The sequence below is a fragment of the Magnolia sinica genome, chromosome 2 (assembly GCF_029962835.1).
Source record: "Magnolia sinica isolate HGM2019 chromosome 2, MsV1, whole genome shotgun sequence".
Taxonomy (NCBI): Eukaryota; Viridiplantae; Streptophyta; class Magnoliopsida; order Magnoliales; family Magnoliaceae; genus Magnolia; species Magnolia sinica.
Window position 1 is genome coordinate 7,065,626 of NC_080574.1, and position 23,503 is coordinate 7,089,128.

At 40.7% G+C, this 23,503-nt stretch overlaps 2 protein-coding genes across 2 annotated transcripts; both read left to right on the forward strand.

Moving 5' to 3' along the window:
• Positions 1 to 358: 358 nt before the first annotated feature.
• Positions 359 to 14,777, forward strand: LOC131233212 (uncharacterized). The gene is made up of 4 exons (XM_058229855.1): positions 359 to 579; positions 3,119 to 4,187; positions 6,456 to 7,311; positions 14,264 to 14,777. Exons 2-4 carry the CDS (start codon positions 3,219 to 3,221, stop codon positions 14,308 to 14,310), a joined length of 1,872 nt encoding a protein of 623 aa, XP_058085838.1. The 5' UTR covers positions 359 to 579; positions 3,119 to 3,218; the 3' UTR covers positions 14,311 to 14,777.
• A 3,996-nt stretch (positions 14,778 to 18,773) lies between these two features.
• Positions 18,774 to 19,571, forward strand: LOC131226101 (uncharacterized). Its single transcript, XM_058221794.1, has one exon. It carries the CDS (start codon positions 18,803 to 18,805, stop codon positions 19,394 to 19,396), a length of 594 nt encoding a protein of 197 aa, XP_058077777.1. The 5' UTR covers positions 18,774 to 18,802; the 3' UTR covers positions 19,397 to 19,571.
• The last annotated feature ends 3,932 nt before the right edge of the window (positions 19,572 to 23,503 follow it).

Consider the following 23,503-nt stretch of genomic DNA (forward strand, 5'->3'; position numbering starts at 1 on the left):
TGAAGGAATGTATCATATTTCTAAAATCCCATTATCTAAGCAATTCTAACCATCCAATAATGTGATGGTTCAAATTCTAAGCGAAAATCAGATGGTTATGCTCCATACACGGCTCGGACAGCCATTTGGACAGTCTGGATTGCCGTACTATTATCCCATGTGTACGGTCGAAGAGCCACCACTAATTTTCTAAAATGGTGCAGAACTAACATTGGATTCTGCGCTCTCTCGCACTCGCTCGAGCACAGTAGGAAAGTGTGGGCCTCACACGTGTGGCCAGGCACACGTGTGCTGATTCAACGTGTCGCGATACAAACTATTATGACTAATCAACGGCTGAAATTATGTACGAACTCGTGGCCCATCTAACGATCAGGATCGATCTGATTTTTCGTACATTGCATCTGCAAAGCGCCCCGACTCCTCTGTCTCAAAAAAAGGGGAGAAATCAATACTGGTTTTTATTTTGATTGATGCTTTGGGGGAGTTTCCAGCTCTTCTCCACACCATCAAAAGCAGCTATTTCTCAGCTCTCCTTGCAAGCTTCTACTCTTCTACTGTTCTTCTGATACTCCAAAGGTGCCTTTGTCATCCCTCCTGTCTTTCATTTTCTTTAGACTTGAATCTGGACTTCATATCATCAAATGGGTCTTTTTTATTTTTATACTTCTCTTGCTGGGATTCTGAGATTTTTCCAGATTCTTGATTTTTTTTTCCCCTCTTTTTGTGATTTGGGTTTGTATTTCATTGAAGTTTAGATGCATTTTTCATTGAAAGATGATTCTGAGGAGTTCATTTTTCTTCTTCTTCTTCTTCTTCTTCTTCTTCTTCTTTTTTGGATATTGATAGATTAATATTTAAATAAGTTTAGATTATTACTTTGAGATGAAATCAAAGAAAAAAAAATACTTTTTCTTATTCCCCCTTTTGATTTTGACTACTTTTGTTTTTCTTTTTGATTTCTTCTTCTTTTTTTTATGTTTGGGTGTTTTTGTAATTCTGTGGAGTTTTCCGATTCATCAAAATCTTGTTATGGTCAATCTACGCTGTAATATTTTGATGGATGTTGGTTAATTTAGTTAGTTATTCATTATAGGAAGAAATCTCAATTGTTGCAATCAAGTTAGGAATCTACAATGGCCTCGTGGTTCGGTGATCCAGACCGCTGACATGATGGCCCCCACCGTGGATGGGGAGATGTCTAAAAATTTGCGATTGCAATCCCCTGGCCATTCAATATTTGGCTTTTTTATTTCGGACCCGATGGACCCGTATTGTTTTCCTTGACCCTCTTCTTTCAGGCTACTGATACGAGGGATAGCATCTTCCATCTGTGATGACTATTATCAGATCAATGGTATGGATTGCCAAACCATGGGCCCCACTTATGCGCACCTAGTGAATCCATACACTACTGGCATCCTAATGCATTGGGACCCTATAATTTCTCTTTACAACCCACTCTTCTTTGATTGTTAAAGTAAATTACTATGATTCTTTACCCGTTATGACCTTCTTCTTTTTTGAGTTTCAGATGCTTTCACTGATGTTGGTTAGTTTAATTGTTTGGTTGATTTGGGTATTCAGTGTAATTTTTATGTTTTATGTTTACCCCATTGTTATGCAAAATTACGTCTCTGGAGTAGTTGTTTTTTCTTGGTGATTTATGGGTTATAGGAGGAAAGATCATTAGCTAATGTGTCGATCCAACTGACACATGGCAGCTAGTTACTTGGGACAGGTCGTTTATATGGCGCATTAATTTCTTGCTAGATTACCTTTCTGATTCTTGACAGCCATAGCTTTGGAAGGAACCAGTTTTAGTTTTTAAGCTTTCTTTGATGTGAGAATGGTCATCTTGTTATTTATCTATTTATTATTATTTTATCTCCTCAATAACAATACTTGAGAAAAAGATAGCTCTAACATCATTACTGGTTTTGGGTTCTAATACGAACAGAATCTCGAATGTTGTGGCAACTGTTTTTAGCACCCATGTGATTAATCATGAGTTTGAATTAAAAACTCGAAACTTGATTCATACTCTATGAGAGCTGAAGTCTTGAATCGGCTGGAACCCTGCTCAGGTACTCAACTAAGTTTTTGATTTAAAGGCATATGTTGTAGGCCTGTAGCTTGATTTTTTAAAATTCTGTGGCTCTCTATTGAGTTTTTCTAGTAATTTGTCTACATTGAGTTTCTCGAGTGTTTAGTCTAATTTATTCAGTGCTCTCGAAGACTCATCTGGTTAACATGACACTAGTCTTGACTAAATCAATTCGAGTTAACTTGGCAAGTTTTCCTGTTTCCTCATTATATTTCTAACGCAGTTCAAGAACTTGACTGAGTGGCCGCCCAGGGAAACGGATCACCACAGGAGGCTTTTCTGTCTCTTAAATGTATGAGGGATATACTGTATTCACTCTGGTGTCTGAAGAATATTTGTGAATGTAGTTAGGAAGAGTTTTTTTTTTTTTAATTTCCTCAACATTCTTCAACATTGAGGTTGAGGGTTTTGGTTTTGTCAGTCAATACCTGGTTAAAAATTGTCCAAAATAAGTATCCAGTGATTTGAGATGACATGTGTGCTCATACAAAATGCCTGAAGGAACTTAAGACTCAAATTCTGATTGAATAAATAGTAAGCAATGCTGAAGTAACTAAATAGCCCAATGAAACAAGTGAGCATAACCTTATAATAATACCGCATGTAACTCTACTGGATGGCATATAAATTTTTTCTTTAGTTGATAAGGCCCTGTTTGGGTGCCACGTATGAGTTCATCTCATTTAAGTTATTAGTAATTGCATATTAGTCATCATATTTTACATAAATTGTTGGTCATCAGGATTACTTTAATCCTTACTAAAAAGATCTCTAATACTACAATTAACTAAAACGAGATGAACTCGTTTTTAAGTGGCATCCAAACAAGCCCTAAGTTTTTTGTCCCCTTCTTTTCTTTGGAAAGAGGTTTGCTGTTTTAAACTATTTCATTTGAATATGATCACGTGAACTTCTGTGGTATTTGGGAGTGCTCCTAGTTTACCACTTTTTCTGATGCATTTCTCTATTAGTTATGCTACTGCATTTGATAACTGTGTTGTTATAATGCAGCTTTGAAGTGGAATATTCCCGTTAGTTGTTTAGGGGGCACGTTCAGTCCTCGAAGCATTACTGAATTGATGCATTTTGAGGAATAGTTGATCATCCGGACATGGATAAAATCCCCCCGGACTGTCCGTACCCTGGATGTTTTTTCTGTGTCATGAAGGAAGGAAACCCAAGTAAGCGTAGAGCAAGTATCCTCAAGTTCTTTAGAGAACTTCCGTCGCAGGATGATGATGGTCAGGTTCTTCCTATCAGCGGTCTTTGGAACACTGCAATGGCACATCCCAACGATCCTGAGTTTGTTGACTTGGGAATATTTGAATGCATGTCTGCACTCATATGGAAGGGCTTGAAGAACCGGCGTTGGCTTGCACATGACCAAAACATATATATTCCATACTATGCAGCACACATCATTGGATCATACACCATGAATATGGAAGAATTTGCAGAAAGTGCGGTGCATGCTGGGGTAATTCCTCCCTTAGTCGAGCTTTTGCGAGGAAGGCTAACATGGGTGGAACAAAGAGTAGCAGTCCGGGCCCTGGGACACTTGGCTACCTACGCGAGTACATTTCCCACTGTGGCAAGTCATGGGGAAGTTCTTGAGCTCTCCATTCAGCTCGCATTGAGCTCACTCGAAATCGTCTACTCTCATTTCTACCAGTTTGTGGATAGAAGGCTTAGTTATCACTGTGATCTACTTACACGTGGCATGGGTGGTGTGGAAATGGAGTCAAGGAAGGCAGAAGAATGGGCTAGTCAGTTACAGTGCTGGTCCCTTCAGCTTATCAACTGCTTCGCCTTCAAGCCCGAGTTTCTGTCTGTTATATGCAAGCCTGATTTTTTAGTCAAACTACCCGGTATGTGGGGTGGACTTGTTAATGAAAATTCACCAGCTGGTATTGGTTTGTTACGAACAATTTGCCAACATAAGCTTGGTAGGGGGCCTCTTGCTGGCTGTCCCGGTATTATTGAAGGGATATGTAATATTGCCCGCTCCTCTGATGACTGGCAGTACATGGCTATTGACTGTCTTCTATGGCTGCTTCAGGATCCGAGTACTTGTCACAAGGTAAAAGGCTTACATCTACATTTGGAACACCCTCCTTGCATTCTTACTATGTAGGCTCTATATGTTGTAATGAGCTGTGCTTACTGTAAGCCTTTTAGAACAGCCATTGGATGCATGATTGCAATCTTGCATGATTTTATTTCTGTTTATTTTCATCTCTCTCCTCTTCTTCTTCTTCTTCTTCTTTTCTCTTTTTTTTATTGGCATTTTTCCATTGATTTTCATCTATTTCTTGTTTTCACTTTTGTTGACTAGACCTAGTTTCATCCAATGGATGGAGGAGTAATAGAACAAGATACAAAGCTCCTACTAGTGGAACTGAACTTCTCTATTGATTCTTTTTTATTTGAAGTTCATGCAACCTCATTCACTACTATGAAAGAAAATGAAGGCAAGTGGCAACCCCCTCCTTTAACAGATTTATAAACACATGCAAACCTTCCAGATTTAGATTCTCAAAACACAATCTCTAAGGGCCGGTTTGGGAGCTTGGAAAATAAAAGGAAAGAAAGTGACATTTTCTTTAAGAGCTATTTTCCAAGAAAGCATTTGGACAGAACAAAGAAAACAGGGAGGGCTGGCAAAAAATTTAGGACATTCTCTATGAAAACACGTTCTTGAAAAATATTTTCCACCAAAAGGTGAACTCCAAAGAAACTTTTCTAAGCAGATTTTTAAATTTTTTTTTTTTTTTTTTTTTAAAAATAAAATAAAATTTTAAAGCTGATTAGTTCCTCATCCTTTTTCTTTAGAAAAAAAAATGTTAATTTGTAAAAAATTCCCAGGTTCCCAAAACCTTAAAACCCTCAAGGTCAATCCCCATAGCACTTGAATTGATGCCTACTTGTTCGTTTCCATAATTTTTACATACTTGAGTGGTACCTCTTCGGACATTACTCATTTTGATGCATGGGACTGTTGTATGCTTTCTCTGTCTGCATGTCTTATTTGTTAATGATTACAAGGCACTTTGCGTTTCATGTGGATATCATTTCCCAAAGCGAATCCTTGGTATTTATATTTCAGGAATGCCAAAGTTGAGAATTGCATCTTTAGATTTAAGCAAGGTTGAAGGTATTGTCTGAAACTGGTACATATCTCCTGATATCTACTGGTATTGTTCATGAACGATATGGCTGTATCGGCCCATATCAGGCCAAAGCAGCTCAATACAGAGTTATATTGGGGGTGACATGACCCCGCATCGGTGGTGAATGATATGATACGCCAAAACCAATTTTTAATCCTTGGATATAAGACTCCTATCTCTCTGCTTCCTTTTATGAGGAGAAAAGGGGGACATGGTCTTGAGAGGGGCTTTGGGAGAGATTGGCCAGTTAAATGATTAGTCGCTTATTGATAATAACTGTACAAGAATGATCAAAATACTCTTACTGAATAACAAGAAAAGACAAGAATATAGTTACAGAATTATTTCGACACTTCTCCTCTAAATAGAGCATGGATATCGACAATGGCCAACTTGAAAGTAATAAAAATTCAAGCAATCACAACTGAGGAATTTAGTGTATGTACAAGCTGGTCACTAGTCCAAACATATGGAGTCTCAGTCTCAGCATACTTCCTTATCCACCACCTTCTCACTCACATAATGACAATCAAGTTTTATATATTTGATACATTCGTGAAAGATATGATTAGTGGCAATATGTGTGGTTGATTATCACAAAATAGTTGTAATGGTTGGGATGGAGCATAACCAATTTCCTGTAGTAACATCCTGACTCTTACGTCAGATAAGTTCACTCACTGAGTGAGCCATAGCCTGATACTCCACTTCTACACTAGATCTTGCATCAATAGATTGCTTCTCTCTCCCCAATAAACTGATATGCACCAACCATGTAGCACCATGGAGCCATGTTGGAACTTTCCATAGAAAGGAAACACGCGCCCTTACTCATACAAGAGCAAACACTAATATATAGCTCAAATGAACTTGTAGGTCTTATTCTTTTGAGTTGATTAGAGAAGGGGGGAAAAGGAGATTGAGCCTAATGCTTTGATACCATGTCACAATTTAGATCTAGATAAGAAGAAAATGAAGAAAGGAAAAAAGAGATAATCGTTACTCGTTTACCATACATCACAACACATTATTGCTGTAATCGGTAATCCAAACAGGACCTAAAGGTTTCTGTCTTGTCTTGCATGCATGTTGAAATGGTATTAGCATTTGGAACTAAGTGTTCTGTTGACTTGAGACTATAATGTCTAACCTATTATATTTCATGTTTTGTTTTACAGGTGATAGATAAGGCAGTGCCCGCACTTATTGATTTGGCAGAAATTTCAACCCTTGGTGATCACAAAAAGCTTGGGGATACCATCGTTAACGTTCTTCAAGAATGTCTCCAATCACAAGCAACCGTCCGCAACTCTACAAAAGAACAGATTGAGGAACTACTGAATTCGCGGCAAAGATTGAGATGGGAGAAGAACATGCCAAAGGAGGATCTCCATATCAAACAAGCAGCGGCTCTTGTCGTCAAGCTAGAAGGAAATTCTCTATTCTCTTCAGGAAATATAGCAGGTGCCGCGTCAAAGTACTCTGAAGCATTGGCATTGTGTCCCATGAGATCTAAAAAAGAGCGGGTCGTGCTATACAGCAATCGAGCTCAGTGCCATCTCCTCTTGCAACAGCCCTTGGCGGCCATAAGCGATGCTACACGTGCATTATCCCTTCATAACCCAGTCAACCGCCATGCCAAGAGCTTATGGAGAAGGGCCCAGGCATATGATATGCTTGGTTTAGCTAAAGAGAGCCTGTTAGATGCCATTCTATTTATAAATGAATGTTCCCAATCAAACGATCCTGACCTTTCGTTGAGACAGAATAGAGTTCCGGACTATGCTGAACGGTTAGTGAAGAAGCAGATGCGTGCTGCTTGGCTTTTTAGAGAGGCAGCTGTGAAACATGGGGGAGTCCGTTGTGAGGGTGATGCTGGGGACATGTATGGCCAAGAGGCTGATGATTCTGAGTGGGAGACTGCAAGTGAAAGCGACATTGGAAATGATGGGAGGGGAGACATGGGTGATGATGACAGTGAGTGGAGAGATGATGAAGAAAGGAAAGATAAATATGAGAAACCTTCAATGAAAGGTATGTCTTTCAACATTTTAGTTTGAATTTTAGAAAGATTGTTTGAGGTTATATCAAAACTGCATTGAATATGTTCTTATTATGTAAATGGACATGCCATCGACATTTTCCCTCTGTGATGGTAGGAATCTACCATTTGAATACTTTTTTTTAGGGTCATCTACCATTGAATACGCGAGAGTATATATATTTCTCACTTTTGTATGTCACTTTACGTTTTATCAATCCGAACTTTGCTGCACCCTCATGCATGTATAAGGCATCTTGTGTATGCCACCATGCGTACCAGCCTGTAACATTGCTGCTAGATCCAATCCATCCATCAGAGAGGTCCCACTATATAGTTGCCCTGGCTCAAGAATCAGGTCAGTCCACTAATTAGTGAGCCACAGTTTACAGAACCAGTGTTTATAAACTCACTGATCCGATTTAGGGATCAGCTGATCTACCTGGGATTGCCAGATTCCTGGTTGGGCCTCCATGACATTTGCATCTGGTTGGATTGCTTTGACTCAAAAACTCAGCCGAGTGACTCAAATTTATATTGAGGATCGGATGATCCACTCGCATTTACCCATCTCTCTCTCCCTATTTATCTCTCTCTCTCTCTCTGAGGATCTTTCTGTGGATGTCCCTCTCCCCCATAGATCTCCTTTGATTTCCCGGAATCTTCTACAATATGTCAATACCTATGGTAGGAAGAGCGTGCAAGACCTAAGTTTTATGGGCCCGTTGTAATGTGTTTATGAAATCAATCTCTCTCTCTCTCTCTCTCTCTCTCTCTCTCTCTCTCTCTCTCTCTCTCTCTCTCTCTCTCGCACACACCAATGTTGTCAAATCGCATATGCAATCTCATGCAATCAACATATGTTGTTCGCATTTTATTTTTTTTTTTGAAAGGAAAAATGGAAAAAGGAAAAAAAAAATCTAAAAATTTCTAAAATTTAGGGAAAACTTGCCTAAGTGATTGGATAACTTATTTTACTTATTTCATTGTTGTTTGAGTGTTTCATTAAGTTATATATTTAATTACTTATATTATATTTACATAAATTTTAACAAAACAATCAATAAACTACATTAAGAGAATTAATTATTAAAAGCTTTGAACTTCTAAAAAAATTTGATAAATGGATAACTTGATAACTTGAAACAACTTATAATTTAATGTAGTCTTCTAGAGAGATTAGAGTGAGAGAGAAATAGGAGTAAAAGAGAGTGTGTGAGAGATTGTAAGCTTTAGAGTGGAGAATAGTGAAAATGAGGGGGATTTGAATGCATGTTTATAAGCAAAAGTGGCTGAAATTGCAAAATAAAAATAAAAATGAAAAAGTCTCAATGGTCATATTTCTGAACATTTGGCCATTATACGATCGCATATGTAGTATGCGATCGCATAATCACATATGTGATCGCATATTAGTCACATATAAAAGTATGTTGTGGCATAGTTGCCAACCTCTTCCATAATATGCGATAGCATTTGATAACATGCATATGCGACCTCTTCCATAATATGTGATCGCATTTGATAACATTGATACACACACACATGCATGCATGCACACCGACCCGCGCACACGCACACATGTGTGCGCACACACGTGCACACACAACTCACTACAAGTCTCTGATCTACTCGACTCACCAAAAGATTTATTTTTTTATTTTTTTATTTTTTTTTGAAAGATGACTTGAATTAAAGAGCGAAATAAAACAAAGGAGAACGGAATCTGCTGAGGAGGCAGAAACCATTAATCCTCAAGGAAAAGAAAATCTACATTGATCCCATCCATATGGGAAACCCATTCAGCAATCATGCACTTAACCAGGGAAGATAGAAAGTGGGGAGGCTTTGATTTGTTTTGAAAACACCTATTGCTCCTCTCAGTCCAAACAGCCCACCAAGTAGCCATTATTGCCATTCGTCAGACCCGGGTATTTTGTTTTCCTATTCCTATGTCGTGCCATGCCTTAAGGAGCGTGTCCACGTCTTTAGGAAAGCACCAATAGACCTTGGAGCAGAGGAGGATGTCTGCCCAGATAGAATAAGTATACGGACATGGATTGGAAGATGATTCACCGTTTCTTCTGCAGCAAGGCAACAAATGCAGACATTAGGAAGGATCAGTCCTCTTTTCCGGAGATTATCCACTGTGAGGATCCTATTGTTTCCGGCCAGCCACCTAAACACATGCACCTTTGGAGGGACGTCGTACTTCTAAAAAGAATGAGGGCGCTGAGGGTAGGAGACTCTGCTAGTGGAGGAGAGGAGCTTGAAGAGAGACTTCACGGAGAAGAGAGACGATTTGCTGCTTTCCAAACGATGCTATCCTCCCGAGTCTGGAGAGGATGAATATGATGAATGCATTCCATGAGATCCAAAAGTTCGTTAATTTCCCAATCCTCTAGATTTCCTCTACTTTGAATATTCCAAACCATTTTGTCAGCTTCCATAGAGTAGTTGTCAGAGATGAAGCTATTTTTCTTCACTGCTAGCCAGAAGACAGGGGGGAATCTGTCTTCCAACGTGGATTCTCCTACCCAAACGTTTGTCCAGACATGAACAGAATCTCCCCTTCCCACTTCAAAACCAGTACCCTGCACAACCACTTCTTTCATACGGCAGATACCTTTCCAGATTGAAGAGGCCCTATGTAAAAAAGAGTCACTCATCCACCATCCTCCAACGGATCTCCCGTATTTACCTTTGATAATTTTATTCCACAGGCATTCCTTTTCGTTGCCAAGCCTCCAAATCCACTTACCTAAAAAGCCTGATTCATCAGCTTTAAATCTTTTATACCAGCTCCGCCATCCTCTATCTGCGCGCATACCTGCTTCCACTTCATAAGAGAATTTCTTCTTGTCTTCCTTTCCCTGCCATAGGAACTTGCATCTAAGGGCATCAATGGATTTGAGAACTGCAGCTGGGCATTGAAAAACCAACATGAAATAGGTCGGCAGATTGGAGAGCGCTGCTTTGATCAGCGTGAGACAGCCCCCACTGGATAGATAGCGAGTTTTCCAACCGGACAGATGGTGATGGAATTTCTGAATGACTCTGTCCCATTGGTGATTCTTTGGTTTACCTACACACAAAGGGAGGCCAACAAAGGACGTCGGGAACAACTCGGAGGAACACCCCAGTAACTCTGCTAGGCTGTTGACCTCATGGGGGTCCAGGTTGATCCCGAAAATTTTGGAAGTCAAATTTTGAGTTTTTAAAGAGTATGCAGAACAAATGTTCTGATCAAGAAGAAAACTTGGCCAAAGTTTTCTGAGCATCCACCTGATGAATGGACCAGCCTGGTTTTCGGGCAAGAACATCTTCAAGGTAGGACTCACCTTGTGGCCAGCTTGGATATTTTACCTGCCATGTTGGCAGTTGGCACGTGGTGGCAGAGATGGGATCCCTTTTACATACGTGTGGGCTCAGCAAATCTCTTGTCTATCCCTTGTGGTTGTTGTGACTTTATTAAGCTCACCTGCACAGGATACTTCATTAGATGTATATGATAACATAGCCATGGCAACATCTCTTTGAAACTGCAAGTAGTTATGTGTGCATTGCTTGGTTATATTTTGCGTTTCAGTAAGTTATACCTAATTTTGTTATAATAGCATTTGCCTAACTTTGAAATCTGCCAATGGCCAGCATCTGATGAGGAGTCCGAGGACACGGGCATTATCCATTGTTTGGTGATCCAGGCTTTTGATGTAATGGGCTCCACACTGAATGGACAATGTCTGAGAAGCCCCCTCAGTGGACAACCCTAACTCTACATTGGTGGCCTGCAAATGAACGGTTCATCATCATCATCATCTAAAGCCTTATCCCAACTAATTGGGGTTGGCTACGTGAATCCGTTTCTGCCATTCCACTCTATCAAGGGCCATAACTTCATTTAGACTATAGGTCAAGTCTTTTCTTGCTACCTCCGCCCACATTCTTTTGGGCCTTCCCAATGCCCTTTTAGAGCTTTCTTGTACCAACTCACTTCTTCTAAACGGTGCAGTTCATAGTCTCTGTTGCACATGAGCAAACCATCTATGTCTACTTTCTCTCATCTTATCACCTATTGGTGCTACTCCTAAATTCTCTTAGAATGCATTCATTTCTATTTCTATCCTTGTCCTTTCACTCATCCATCTCAACATCCTCATTTCAGCTACACTCGTCATATGAACTTCTTGTTCCTTAACTGCCTCACATCCTGTCCCACAAAGCATGTCTGGTCTTATAGCTATCCTATAAGATTCTCCTTGAACGGTTAAGAAAACAAATGCATGAATGTTCCACATTCCACTGCAAAAGGCCAAAGACTGGATCGATGGTCAGGGATATCATCAATCTGGAAGATTTTCATGCATGGGTCATCCATGGCGGGTCAAATCAGAATGATGATTTGGGTCACTGATACATGGGTTGATGATTTACAAACTTGAAAAATGCAAGGATGATATGCTTATTCTCATGTCAAGGTTGTATAACTTATCTGATTACCAACATCAATTTATTTATGGACCCCTTTTAGACTAGAAAGTTCAAAAACCCGAAAACTCAACTCGAATTTCAGCTGGGTCGAGTTGGCTTGAAGGCTCCATGTGACTCGATTCAATATTTAATAATTACAATTAAAATTGCTGTGTATACTAATAGATACAAAAAACAGTCAAGAGTATAGATAAAAATGGAAACGATGTCATAAAATTGTTGGTTGATTACCTGGTCAGGAGCGTTGTTTTGTGTGGGTGAGGTTGTGGGATTGAATGGATTCCCATTGTCCTCGCTTTTTTTAAAATTAATAGATAGATATGATTGCAACTCACCGAGTGACTCGGTTTGAGTCACCACAAGTCGTGTTGAGTCAACTGAATGGACGAGTCGACTCAACAAGTCTTCCCAATCTGGAACGAGTCAGACCCAGAACTGAATTTTGAAGAGACTCAGCTTGAAATCTCACCAAATCAAGTTGACTTGGCCAAGTTTTGAGTCAAGTTAACAAGCTCTAGAGCTTTGAAAAAAGTGCTACACAGGAAAGTTTTATGTGCAACTTCTAATGTTCCTGAAATTATCAGAGGTTGGCTTGCATGTATAGCTTCTTTGATTGATTGCTTGCATGCATTAATGTTATTGTCCAAGGCACTATAGGGCCTTCTTCTTCTTCTTTGGTCCATTGCTTGCACACATTAACTTGTTATTGTTGTCCAAGGAACTATAGTGCCCTCAAGCAGCAGGACATGTATGCTGCCCACTGTCAGTTCACACTTCACATGTAGACTGAGTGAAAAATAGCTCGTTTCAACACTGAGGTCTTGGTATCGATTCCCTAGTGGGGGTGGGGGTGGCTAACAGTGAAGTGTGAACTGATGTGTACTAACAAAAAAAATTATAAAAAAGGACATGTATGCTGCCCCAATGCTGTCCATATTACTGGGCCCATGTCTTGGAGCCATAGATTGTTCTGGTTGCCCACCGTGGATGGACTATTCCCAAATATTCCAGATCAGAAGTTCCTAACTCTTTGATCAGTGGCCTACAAATGGGCAATTGCCAACAGTCCATATAAAAGCACAAATACTTGTTTTGCTGGGGTCTTCCTATCTGAAAGATTTTGACAATGGGCCTCATGAGATGAATAGTCTGGATCACCAAACCACAGGCCCCACTTATATGGGCAGTTGACAACAGAAACATGGACAAGTACTTGGATAGCTAGGGTCTTCCTATTTGAAAGATTCTAGGCCAGCCCCCCATCTACAATGGTGGGCCTATAAATCAGTGGTCTGGATCACCAAAGCATGGCCCCACTTGTATGGACCATGTGCGTCAGGACTTGCAAGGGACACTGCATCACTCATTAGCTAGGTTTTCAAAAACGGTTACATTACTGCCGTAACAGCCATTATGTAACGGTAATGGTGGTGCCTGTTGCACGATATGGAGCCATAGCAGCCAATTTTTATTTTTTTTAATGGCCCATAACGGGCTTTCAATGGCCGATATGAGGCCGATATGACCATTAAAGGGCTGTAACAGCCTTTATGGCTGGTATCTTAACGGCCATAAGGCTAGCCGTTACAACCACCATTATCGTTATTGAATACCTGGCTTATCAGATCGAACATCCTACCTCTCATTGTGTTGATTTATTATGTGACCCTTGTGGCTATTACAGCCATAAGGCTGGCCTTTACAGCCACTGTTATCATTATTGAATACCTTGCTTGTCAGATCAAACATCCTACCTCTCACTTGGTTGATTTATTATGTGAATATTGCTCTGCAATGCCATTTCATTCTCAATTGGGTTTAGGGGTGTCAATGGGTAACTGGACCCATGGTTATCTGATGGACCCAACCCAAAGTTTAATGGGTTTGGGTCCCATCTTTTGGACCATCAGGAAATCGGTTTGGGTTTGGGTTTGGGTCTTGCCTTTCACACCCAGTTAAAAATCGGGTCGGGTCCATGTGATGGTCCTGCTTAAAGTCAGATCCAGGTCCGGTGTAGTTAGTTTTGATAGTGTAACTATGTATATCTAATATTTGATGATTCTAGCAACAAAATACGGTTTTCCAAGCCAGATGCATGTAGAGAGCTCACATGGGTTGACACATGTAAATGTTCTTATTTGCCCCAAACCAAACTAGAAACCTAGATCCAAAGACCTGATGGGAACCTGATCATATCGGGGTCCAGGTCCTCAGGAACTAGACCAGGACCAGGCAAGACTCATACCCATTTTGCTCGGGTATGGGTACTACAGGACCCGACTGGTTGACAGCCTTAATTGGGTTCCCCATGTCGTTGCACTCATTTTGCTTTCTTCTATTGGCGATATACCTATTCATTTTCAGATATGTTCGGTATATGGACTTCCATGTATCTTATGACCACATCTGACCTGATTTTTTTCTTCTTCTTCTTCATTCTCTCTTTTTATGCAGACATAAAGCATGGATACAATGTGCAGCTGGCAGAAGATGAAACATAATTAAATGCAGTCTGGATTCTGTTTTTCCTTTGCACGCACCAATGGAAAGTGGAAAAGACCAATTGTCCTGTCGACCACAAGTTCCAAAGGTGTCTCAGTTTTTCCAAAGTGAAATTCCAACTGTGCCCAGCGTACTCTGTATGGTCTTTGATTGTGTTTGGCTTGAAGATTTGAAGAGGACTCTACTTCAAAGAAGTGAAGAGAGGAGAAGGGATGGGCTGAGCAGGTTTAGTTCATGCAGAGCTAATCTGCTTCATTTGATGAGTGTGAGAAGCTTGTGTACATATTGTTTGAAAACCCCAAATGGGTTTTTTTCTCTTTCTTGCCTGTGTGAATGATTGTTGTGCTTCTTTCATATTTATTTCGATTTTGTGGTCTCTTTTCTGAGTCTTTGTTGTGTTCTTTGAAGTTGTGTTATTATGTAAAACTGATCAGATTTTAAGCATTTTGGAAGTGTTTTATGGACAGTACCTAGCTATTTTGATTCGAGATTGGAGCCCACTCAAGTCTAGAAATATTTAAGAACCGATGGCAAAAAAGAATGTTAGATAAATCTTTTAATGATTACGTGCCTTTTCCTATGGTGGCAAAAATTATTAATTCTTTTTCAGTTTTTTCCAGCCCACAAGCACTGTGGTTGTGTCCCACATGCCGCCACCTACAATATTTTAAAACTACACAAGATGGCCATAGTTCTAAAACTTGCTAGCTCGACGATGAAACTTGGCAGAGTCAAAATTGAGTTGGCATGATTTGTAATCTTGTTGAGTCACTGAGAAATTCGGTCCAATCTATGACTCGACCCTGAATTGGGAAGGCTCATTGAGTTGACTCGGTGCAACTCGAACTGAGTGTTACTGTTAGTAAAGAAGTAAAGAGGGGACTAAAGAAGAAAACCACCTCTGCCAGAGTAACACGCACTCAACCAGTGCTCTCTGCAATCCACTATGGGATTATCCTTTGTTTTTATATCTTTCAGTAGTACTCTTAACGAATATAAGTCTCCATTCGAGGGTACTTTTATCATATATCATTCGTGGTGGGCAATGACTAATGAACAACCCATATCTGGGTGGCCAGGCTCGGACCACTTTCCTTTGGGTCCACCAACCCAGGTCGGACTTGGGCCTTGAAACATGACCCAACCCAGGTCGGACTTCGTTGTATGAGTATTCCTTTGACGTGAAAAAGAGGAAGAAATGATGAAGATACTGCTCTCAAAATTCATTCTTCACAAGCGTGGTTTAAAGACTCGTGACTTAAATCAACTCGTTGGGTCTCATCATCTGAGTCACGATGGTGAATCGGCTTGACTTGTGGGTGACTTATGGTACTGAACTGGATTGAGTACTACTAAATCCAGAGCTGGGCATGGGACGACTCGACTCATCCGACTCGTTTAGACCCAACTCAACTCGAACTGAGTGGCTGAGTCGATCCGAATCGAGTAGATTTTGCCCAATCCAAACTCAAACCGAGTCAAGTCCAAGTCACCCAATAACTAGACTCAACTCGATCCAAAACCTTACTCTATATATATATATATATATATATATATATATATATGATTATCTAACAATTCAACTCAAGTAGAAAATAAAAAAGGATAGGGTAAAAAAAAAAAGAAGAAGAAGAAAGTTGATCCGACTCGGTGCTGACTTGACCCGACTCGGTCCTTGTGACTGGGTTAGTCAGGCCAGACCTGAACTGGGATCAGTTCAGGCATGCTGGACTCAGTAACGTGTCAGGTTGAGTTTGGGTCAGATCTATTTCAACACCAGGTCAGGTTGGGTCAGTCCTAACTCAGTCCGACTAGACTCGATACCCAACTTTAACTAAATCCACGTCGACATGTCTCAAAACCATGCTCCCAAGTGAACAACGAAACTGATAACCGTCCATTCCGCAAATAGAACCTTGGCCACACAACCTGAACAGATAACCATCCAATCGGCAAAAATGGACCCTCGGTCACACATCAACGGCCCAAATCAATATACGAATCCACCAATGACTTGTAATCAGTTGTTATATAGTGAATAATAATCCAATGTAGGAGCACTAGGAGATATACATGGCTATAATCATGTTTTAGAGCGGCCAATGGCCATTCATCGCACATGATAGAGATGAAAATAATTTAAGTACCCTTTTTTGTTTCTCCTGCCAACTTGTTAACCACAAAACAGTCTCTCTACCACCCAAAGTGTGGACCATTAAAATATATAAGAGAAAGTGGACCAAAGATTACAATCCAAGATCCTCTTTCATTTGATCATATATCATCTAATAAAGTATCACCCTTTCAAGATTTCCTAGGATTAGATCTCCTTCAAAGCCAATCAAATGAATTCCATATCTCCTCAAATTTTAAAGAGTACTGTACAATGGACGCGGATTGCGTCCTACCCCCGCCCAGACGGTAATCGGTCCGGGCAGGGCTCTGTGGGGCCCACCGTGATATAAATGTTTTATCCACGCCGTTAAACGCTTTTCTCAGATAATTATAAAACATGATATAAAAAATGACTCATATCTAAGGCTTAAGTGGACCACAATTTGAGGATTGAACGTTCACCATTAAAAAAATTCTTGGGAGCTGGAGAAGTTTCGGATCAAGCTGATATTTGTGTTTTCACTTCATCCACGTGTACATGACATTATTAATAGGTTGGATGGTAAAAAAAACTTCAAGTTGGCCCTTATAAATGTTTCAACGGTGGGTGTCATTATCAGTGTAGCTTCCTTTGGTGTAGTTCATTGGAGCTTGTAAATGCCTAATTTTTTACAATAATAACTTAAAATGATATGCCAAAAGATTTGAACGGCGTGGATAAAACACTTACATCACGGTGGGCCCCACAGAGCCCTGCCCGGACCGATTACCGTCCGGGGGATAGGACGCAATCCGCGACCCGGTTCAATACCCATATTTGTTATTCTAAGTTATAGGTATTGATCTCCTTTCTATTGGAAAAGACTAAAATACCCCTAGGGTTTTTGAAATTACTAATGAGGTCGGAATAAAATAGAATGAAAAAATTAGTACATTATCAGAACCGTTTATCTGGTGGGCCATCATGTGGATAAGCCATTACCCAAACTAAGTGTAGTGGACTGTCACAGCCATCTGATAAGCGACTTGCAAAAGGAATCGTTACAGCAGCGGTCCATGTTGAATTATTAAAGTTACTGAATCACTCCATTGGCCCATCCACATGGTGGCACATCAGATCAACGGTCCAGATCAACACATGCATGCTGCATGTAGTTTGAGGGAACTGAATAGAACTTTACTAGCATTCCTCTTATTTTAACAATGATTGAGTTTATCCGTTCGTTCACTTATCTACGGCGCGTAGAATCACACCTAAAAGACCACTAGGTTCCCATGAGGAGGTGGGGCCCATGGTTCGGCGATCCAGATCTTTGATCAAACGGGCTCCACTCCATATGGGGGGATGTCGCAAAAATATCCTGTATTCGAAAGTTTTAATCCTTTAATTACAGCCTTCTGATTTCGAATCTTTTCAGGCGGTTCCCATCCACAGCTGGGCCCATGAGATCAACGGTCCAGATCATCAAAGATTAGCCCCACATATTCGAAAATATATCCATCAACAAACCATAAGTTTCCGGACGAAAATATAATTCATCCCAGCTGTTGGTGATTCTGATTCCCAACGCACCAGAATCGTCCACAAGACTACAACACCTGTTTTACGCAGCGGTGTGCAACAATCAAGCTCTGTGAGCCCCACCATATTGTATATACGAAATCTACTCCGTCCATCAGGTGATAACATTTATTTTACCGTTAATACAAAAGATCAGCTAGATAAAAATCTTATATAGGCTACACCAATGGGAACAATGTAAAGTTGCGGCTAAAACCTACAAGTTCACGCAGCGTGGCCAGCCCGAGTTTTGGATCTTGCACATTCACTTCATTGTTGTGATTCACACCTGATGAACGGGTTTGATGAAAGATACAGACCATGGTAGCCCAATGGAAAAACATACGGTTGTCTTCCCCCCCACCCCCAATTGTTCCCTATATTGTGGTTGACGTGAGTTCTATATCTATATGCTTTTTTTCCTAAGTTCTATCATCGAAGAGTGACCTTGATGGATGAAGTGGATTTCACCAAAAAAAACATATTGGCCCACAGACCTTGATTGTTGTACACCTCTGCCTAAAACAGGTGTGTTGTAGAGAATTCCACTCCATTCCCCCAAGTGCTGTTTAGTAATTTACCCCGCCCAAAAGCAGACATTTTAAAACAAGATAAGGGTGGTGATTTTCTCCTATTTCTTTATTTATTATTATTATTATTTTGAACATCCTCCCACATTAAAAAAATGGCCCACTATTGAATTTTGAACACTCATATAAACACAATACATGGCTCCCAATTCACCATCCAAACACTCCTTCACCACATTTAATTTCAATCTCTCTCTCTCTCTCTCTCTCTCTCTCTCCCCTCCCATGGATACTCAAGTATGCAAAACTTCCACCTCTCTCAAATGCCAATTGAATATAATCAAAGCGAAAAATCTCGAATTAGTGCCATACGGCGACCTCTTCGTTAGATACTATCTCTCCACCGGAACCGACGAAAGAGTCCGACTAAACACCTGCGAAATCCCGTCGACAGACGAACCTTACTGGAATGAATCTATCACCTTAGAATGCCACAGTACTGCTGACACTATAGAGCAACTTCAACAACAAAGTGTAGTGTTTGAGCTTCGGTGGAGGAGCGCTGCACCGATTGTCCGCCGAATTGTAGGATCTAAGCTCTTGGGTCGAGCTGAAATTGCATGGAGAGACGTGTTGGGAACGGCAGAGATGTCGATCGAGAAATGGGCAATGGTCACTACTGCCAGCCGTTCTATTTTGGGCCTCAAGCAGCCTGCTTTGCAAGTGGGGCTGAAAGTGGGAATTTCAGGAATTTTAGACCGGGTGAATAAGAGAGTTGCTCGATCGATGAAGTGGGATGAATGTGGATGCCGACATGGAGCTTGCAATGGTAGAGATGAAGATATTTTTGCCATTGCTGCTGCTGTAGCAGTATTGTAGTGGTGGTTTTTTGTTTTGTTCTGTTTTTTTTTTTTTTTTGGCCATTGGATTTGTTTGTTTTGAAATTTTGGAAATAGAAAAGCGGGTTGCTTCTAAGAATGTGGTTTTTTCTACTCATGATTTCTAGCTGGGTCGAAAATGGGCTGATATGGCCTGAGCATGTTGTAGTTCAGTCCAGAGGGGCAGTCGGGCTGAGTTAGGTCCAACTCGACTCGATTCGGTATCGTGAAAACCCTGACCCAAACTCGATCGAGTCCAGCAGGCCTGACTCGATCCAAACCGATTCTTGGCTGGGCTGACCCAAACTGAGTCCGACTTGATCGGAGAAACCGAGTCAGATCTAGTTGGGTACGTTTCGGATCGGCTCGGATGCAATACAGCGGGCCAAGCCAATCAAAGCCATCCATTTTAATTTAAATAATAATAAATAAATAAATACTTGAAAAATTGAGCTCGAGATGGGCTAGGTGGCTAGACCAATGTTGTTGTGCAGACAAGTGGAGGAGAGAGAGAGGCGGAGGAGGAGGAGCTTGAAGCCGGACGGGGTGTTGCTCAGCTACTGTGCAGATGAGTGGAGGAGAGAGAGGAGAGGAAGAGGAGGAGCTCAAAGCCGGACAGGTGGTATTGTACAGACAAGTGGAGGAGAGAGAGAGACAGGAGGGGGAGGAGGAGCTCGAAGTCGAGCAGATGCCAAAGTAGGGGACGTCGAGATCGGGATAGGTGTGGCGACCGGCTGCTAGGGTTATGGTAGAGAGGGAAATGGGTATTTTTTTGTTTGTATACATAGTACCCCATTCCAATCCAAGTCAAGTTTCGGATCGGATTTCAGATCGGGTCAAATTACTACGTAAGCTGAACTTGACTCGGTCAGGATTCGGATCAAGGTAGGTCTACTCGATTTGAACCCGACCCTGGCATTCGGTTCGGGTCAAGTCGGATCCGCCGGATCGAGTCGGGGGTCCTGCCCAACTCTAGTTCAGTCCACATGCATGAACTGAGTGCAGGATCAGCTCAATTAAGGGCTAAGAAATCGGTTTTGGGCCTACCTAAGCCCACCATCAAAATTCTCATCCTGCAAAAATGGGCCCTGATCTAATGCCGTTGAGTGTTGAGATATGTGCGATTAACCATGATGCGTGCATGATATCCATTCCATCCATCAGGTGCGTTGCGTCGAGTTAACTTGGAACAAAGAAATCAGCCAGATCAAACACTAAGGTGGGTCAGACCTAAGGGGACGGTTCTGGCACACCTGAGTTTTGAAATGGCCTGATCTTTTGCAATGTCCCTTCATTCTGATGTGGCCATCTAATGAATGGATTGGATAGTATATTCGCAACAGTGGGTCCCCTCCCAACATCTATCTGCAGTGTGGCCCATCTGAGTTTTCAATCAGGTTGATTTTTGGCCTCATAAAAGACCTAACATCAGAAGACGCACCTCATGGACGGGGTGGATCTGATGCACACATCACAGTGGACCCCACAGGTCGACACTAGGTAACTTGGACCTCATTAGGCTAGTGGGCCTGTTTATGGGCCAATTTCCAACCCACGGGCTTGAGACAATCTTAAATTCAGTCTGAAATGGGCTGCAGTCAGTTAGACTGGGCCAATCCATCTCCAGTCCATCCTCTGTATTAAACCCGAGGTAAGCTATTAATAATGGAAGTTCTCTATATATGGTATAATTGAGGTTTTCTAGACTTGCTAGAGATGGTTACTAGCCCATCTCTATACACGTGGCAAGCATCTAGGTGATGTGGTTAAACAATCCTGGCCATCGAATCATAATTGAAGGTGGACCTTGGCTCACCACTATTTGCATGCCATTGGTGTGGCAGCCAAGATAATCCAATAGTCTACCAATGTGAACTATCATTGAGAATGATTCATGTGGGGCTTGGAGACTAAGGTGGGCCAGGGAAAAATACTCGGGCTCATTTCCACGGCTGAGTAGGGCCAATGGCCGAGTCACACTCAATTCTCATTTCTCAACACCAACTTGCACTCTCAAACATGATTTGACTCAACCACGTCTAAGTCGACTCGAACGAGTTGCAACAGATTCGAGCCAGTCGTCAATAGTTACGTGCAGATGAAATATATTTAGGACCGTCCCTTTCATCTCTCTACTTCTCTAGAGCTTGGTTTAGGGCCGTCAATGGGCTTGGGTAGGCAGGCCAAAGTCAGCAATAACCATGCGTTGTAGATTTCATCTAATGAACAACATGGATCTTGAAAAATAGTGGACCGGTGGACTTGGGTTTGGCATAATTAGCACAGGCTCAAGCCGTTGACAGCTCTAATTCTTTAATTCTTGTATTATGATTTGACATATTCTAACTTACATATAAATAGATTTAAGCTGAGCGATGATTACTCGTATAAATGGAAATTCTGGCTGGAGTTGTGCCATAGAAAACCAATGTGCACTTGAACCATCGTGCATGTAGATTCGATAGGGTTGATCTTAGTTGATCTTGATGATCATAGGTTCATGTGATATGACTTATGTAATATAATATCGGGTGTTGCCTTGAGTTTATATGATTGGACACATGGTTACTAATTGAGGAGAGTTGTGTTCCATGGATATATATACCTTGATGAGCTATAACCGGCACCTATGCTTAGGATACGTCCGTGACATTATGTTTTGAGATGTACAATCATTCTGTATGAGTTGACCGACATGGGTTAGAATGTAAAGTCTCCACTATTAGGAGCCGATTTGATGACAGTTGTGCTTTTGACATTACCTTATGAGAGAGTTTGAATGTGCCATGGATATAGGATCATATTTTTTGGACTTTTGGACATTTGCATTAAAGGATTAAATTCAAGCCAATAGTCTAAGTGCCCATTAGCCTTGACTATGATTATATAATTAAGAACATGATTATGCATGAAAAATAATCTATCCTTAGAAATGAAGGCATGTATGGGTCTTAGATCTTGACCAAGTGGCTTTAGCTCACTTTATGAAGCTTCATAGAGAACCTTGAAAGTGAGTGATGTTAGGTACATCTTTTAAAGTTCATTAGTTCCTGCACATGCGAACATAGGATCCATTGAGTTTTCTTAGGGACTTGTTTGGAGTTAAATCTGATTAGATTATAGATTCATCGAGTGGTTCTACTATTAAGAGCAATACTTAAAAGGTTTTAATCGGCTTTATAAATTTTTTTATCGTCAAGGTTTTATTTTAACCATTAACACTTGTTTTATCGCTCTTAACGACGATACAATGGTCTGCTACTTGATTAGCATTGGATGTGAATCTACTATTCATCACCTGGATAGTAGATGGATTGAATCATGATTATGTGCATATATGAGGCAGATTAATAAACTCCCTTTACAATATGGTGCACTAAAGTTTGTAGGGTAGTCGAGTACTATACTTAAGTGTTCTTGAAATGTTAATCTCTTCCTTATTTAAAATACTATTGCAGAGAGGGAGTGTAGAGAATAGAGAGAGAGAGAGAGAGAGAGCCTGGACGCCCCCTCCCCTGGTTGTACCTTGTGGAGAGAAAAAAAAGAAAGTGTGTGTTCTCATGGTGCCTTTCTACCTTCTTCTATTAGTATTTATCACATGTGTATAAGTATGATATACTTTTGTAGATAGTTTGCGTCATATTTCGCTCCTATAAGAGGAATAAAAGTTGGTTATCTCGGCTCCATTTGCAATAGATTGGGGAGAGAACTCTTACGTTAGAGGATTGACATCAAAATTTACATCATGATAATTTGTTTATGTAATTCATCATATACAAATATGATTTGGATTTTTTTTATGGTTTGATGTTTTACAATAAATTTAAAATTATCCCACTTGTAGGCATTTTCCACAATTATCCCAAGGGCTTGTTTGATTTTCCAAATTCTTAGTAAATACTTTGCAAATGGGTACTAATTATTTCCTTAGGGCGTGTTTGGATCAACGGCCTAGATTGTATTGCATTGTTTATATATAAAATAATACATTACCCAACGTTTGAATTCGAATTCAAATTCGGTGTACACATACTGGCTGAGTACGTCGTCGAATCAGATTTGCAAGGACACACGTCTCTGCTGTCATTCCACAGTGCATCGTGCAGTG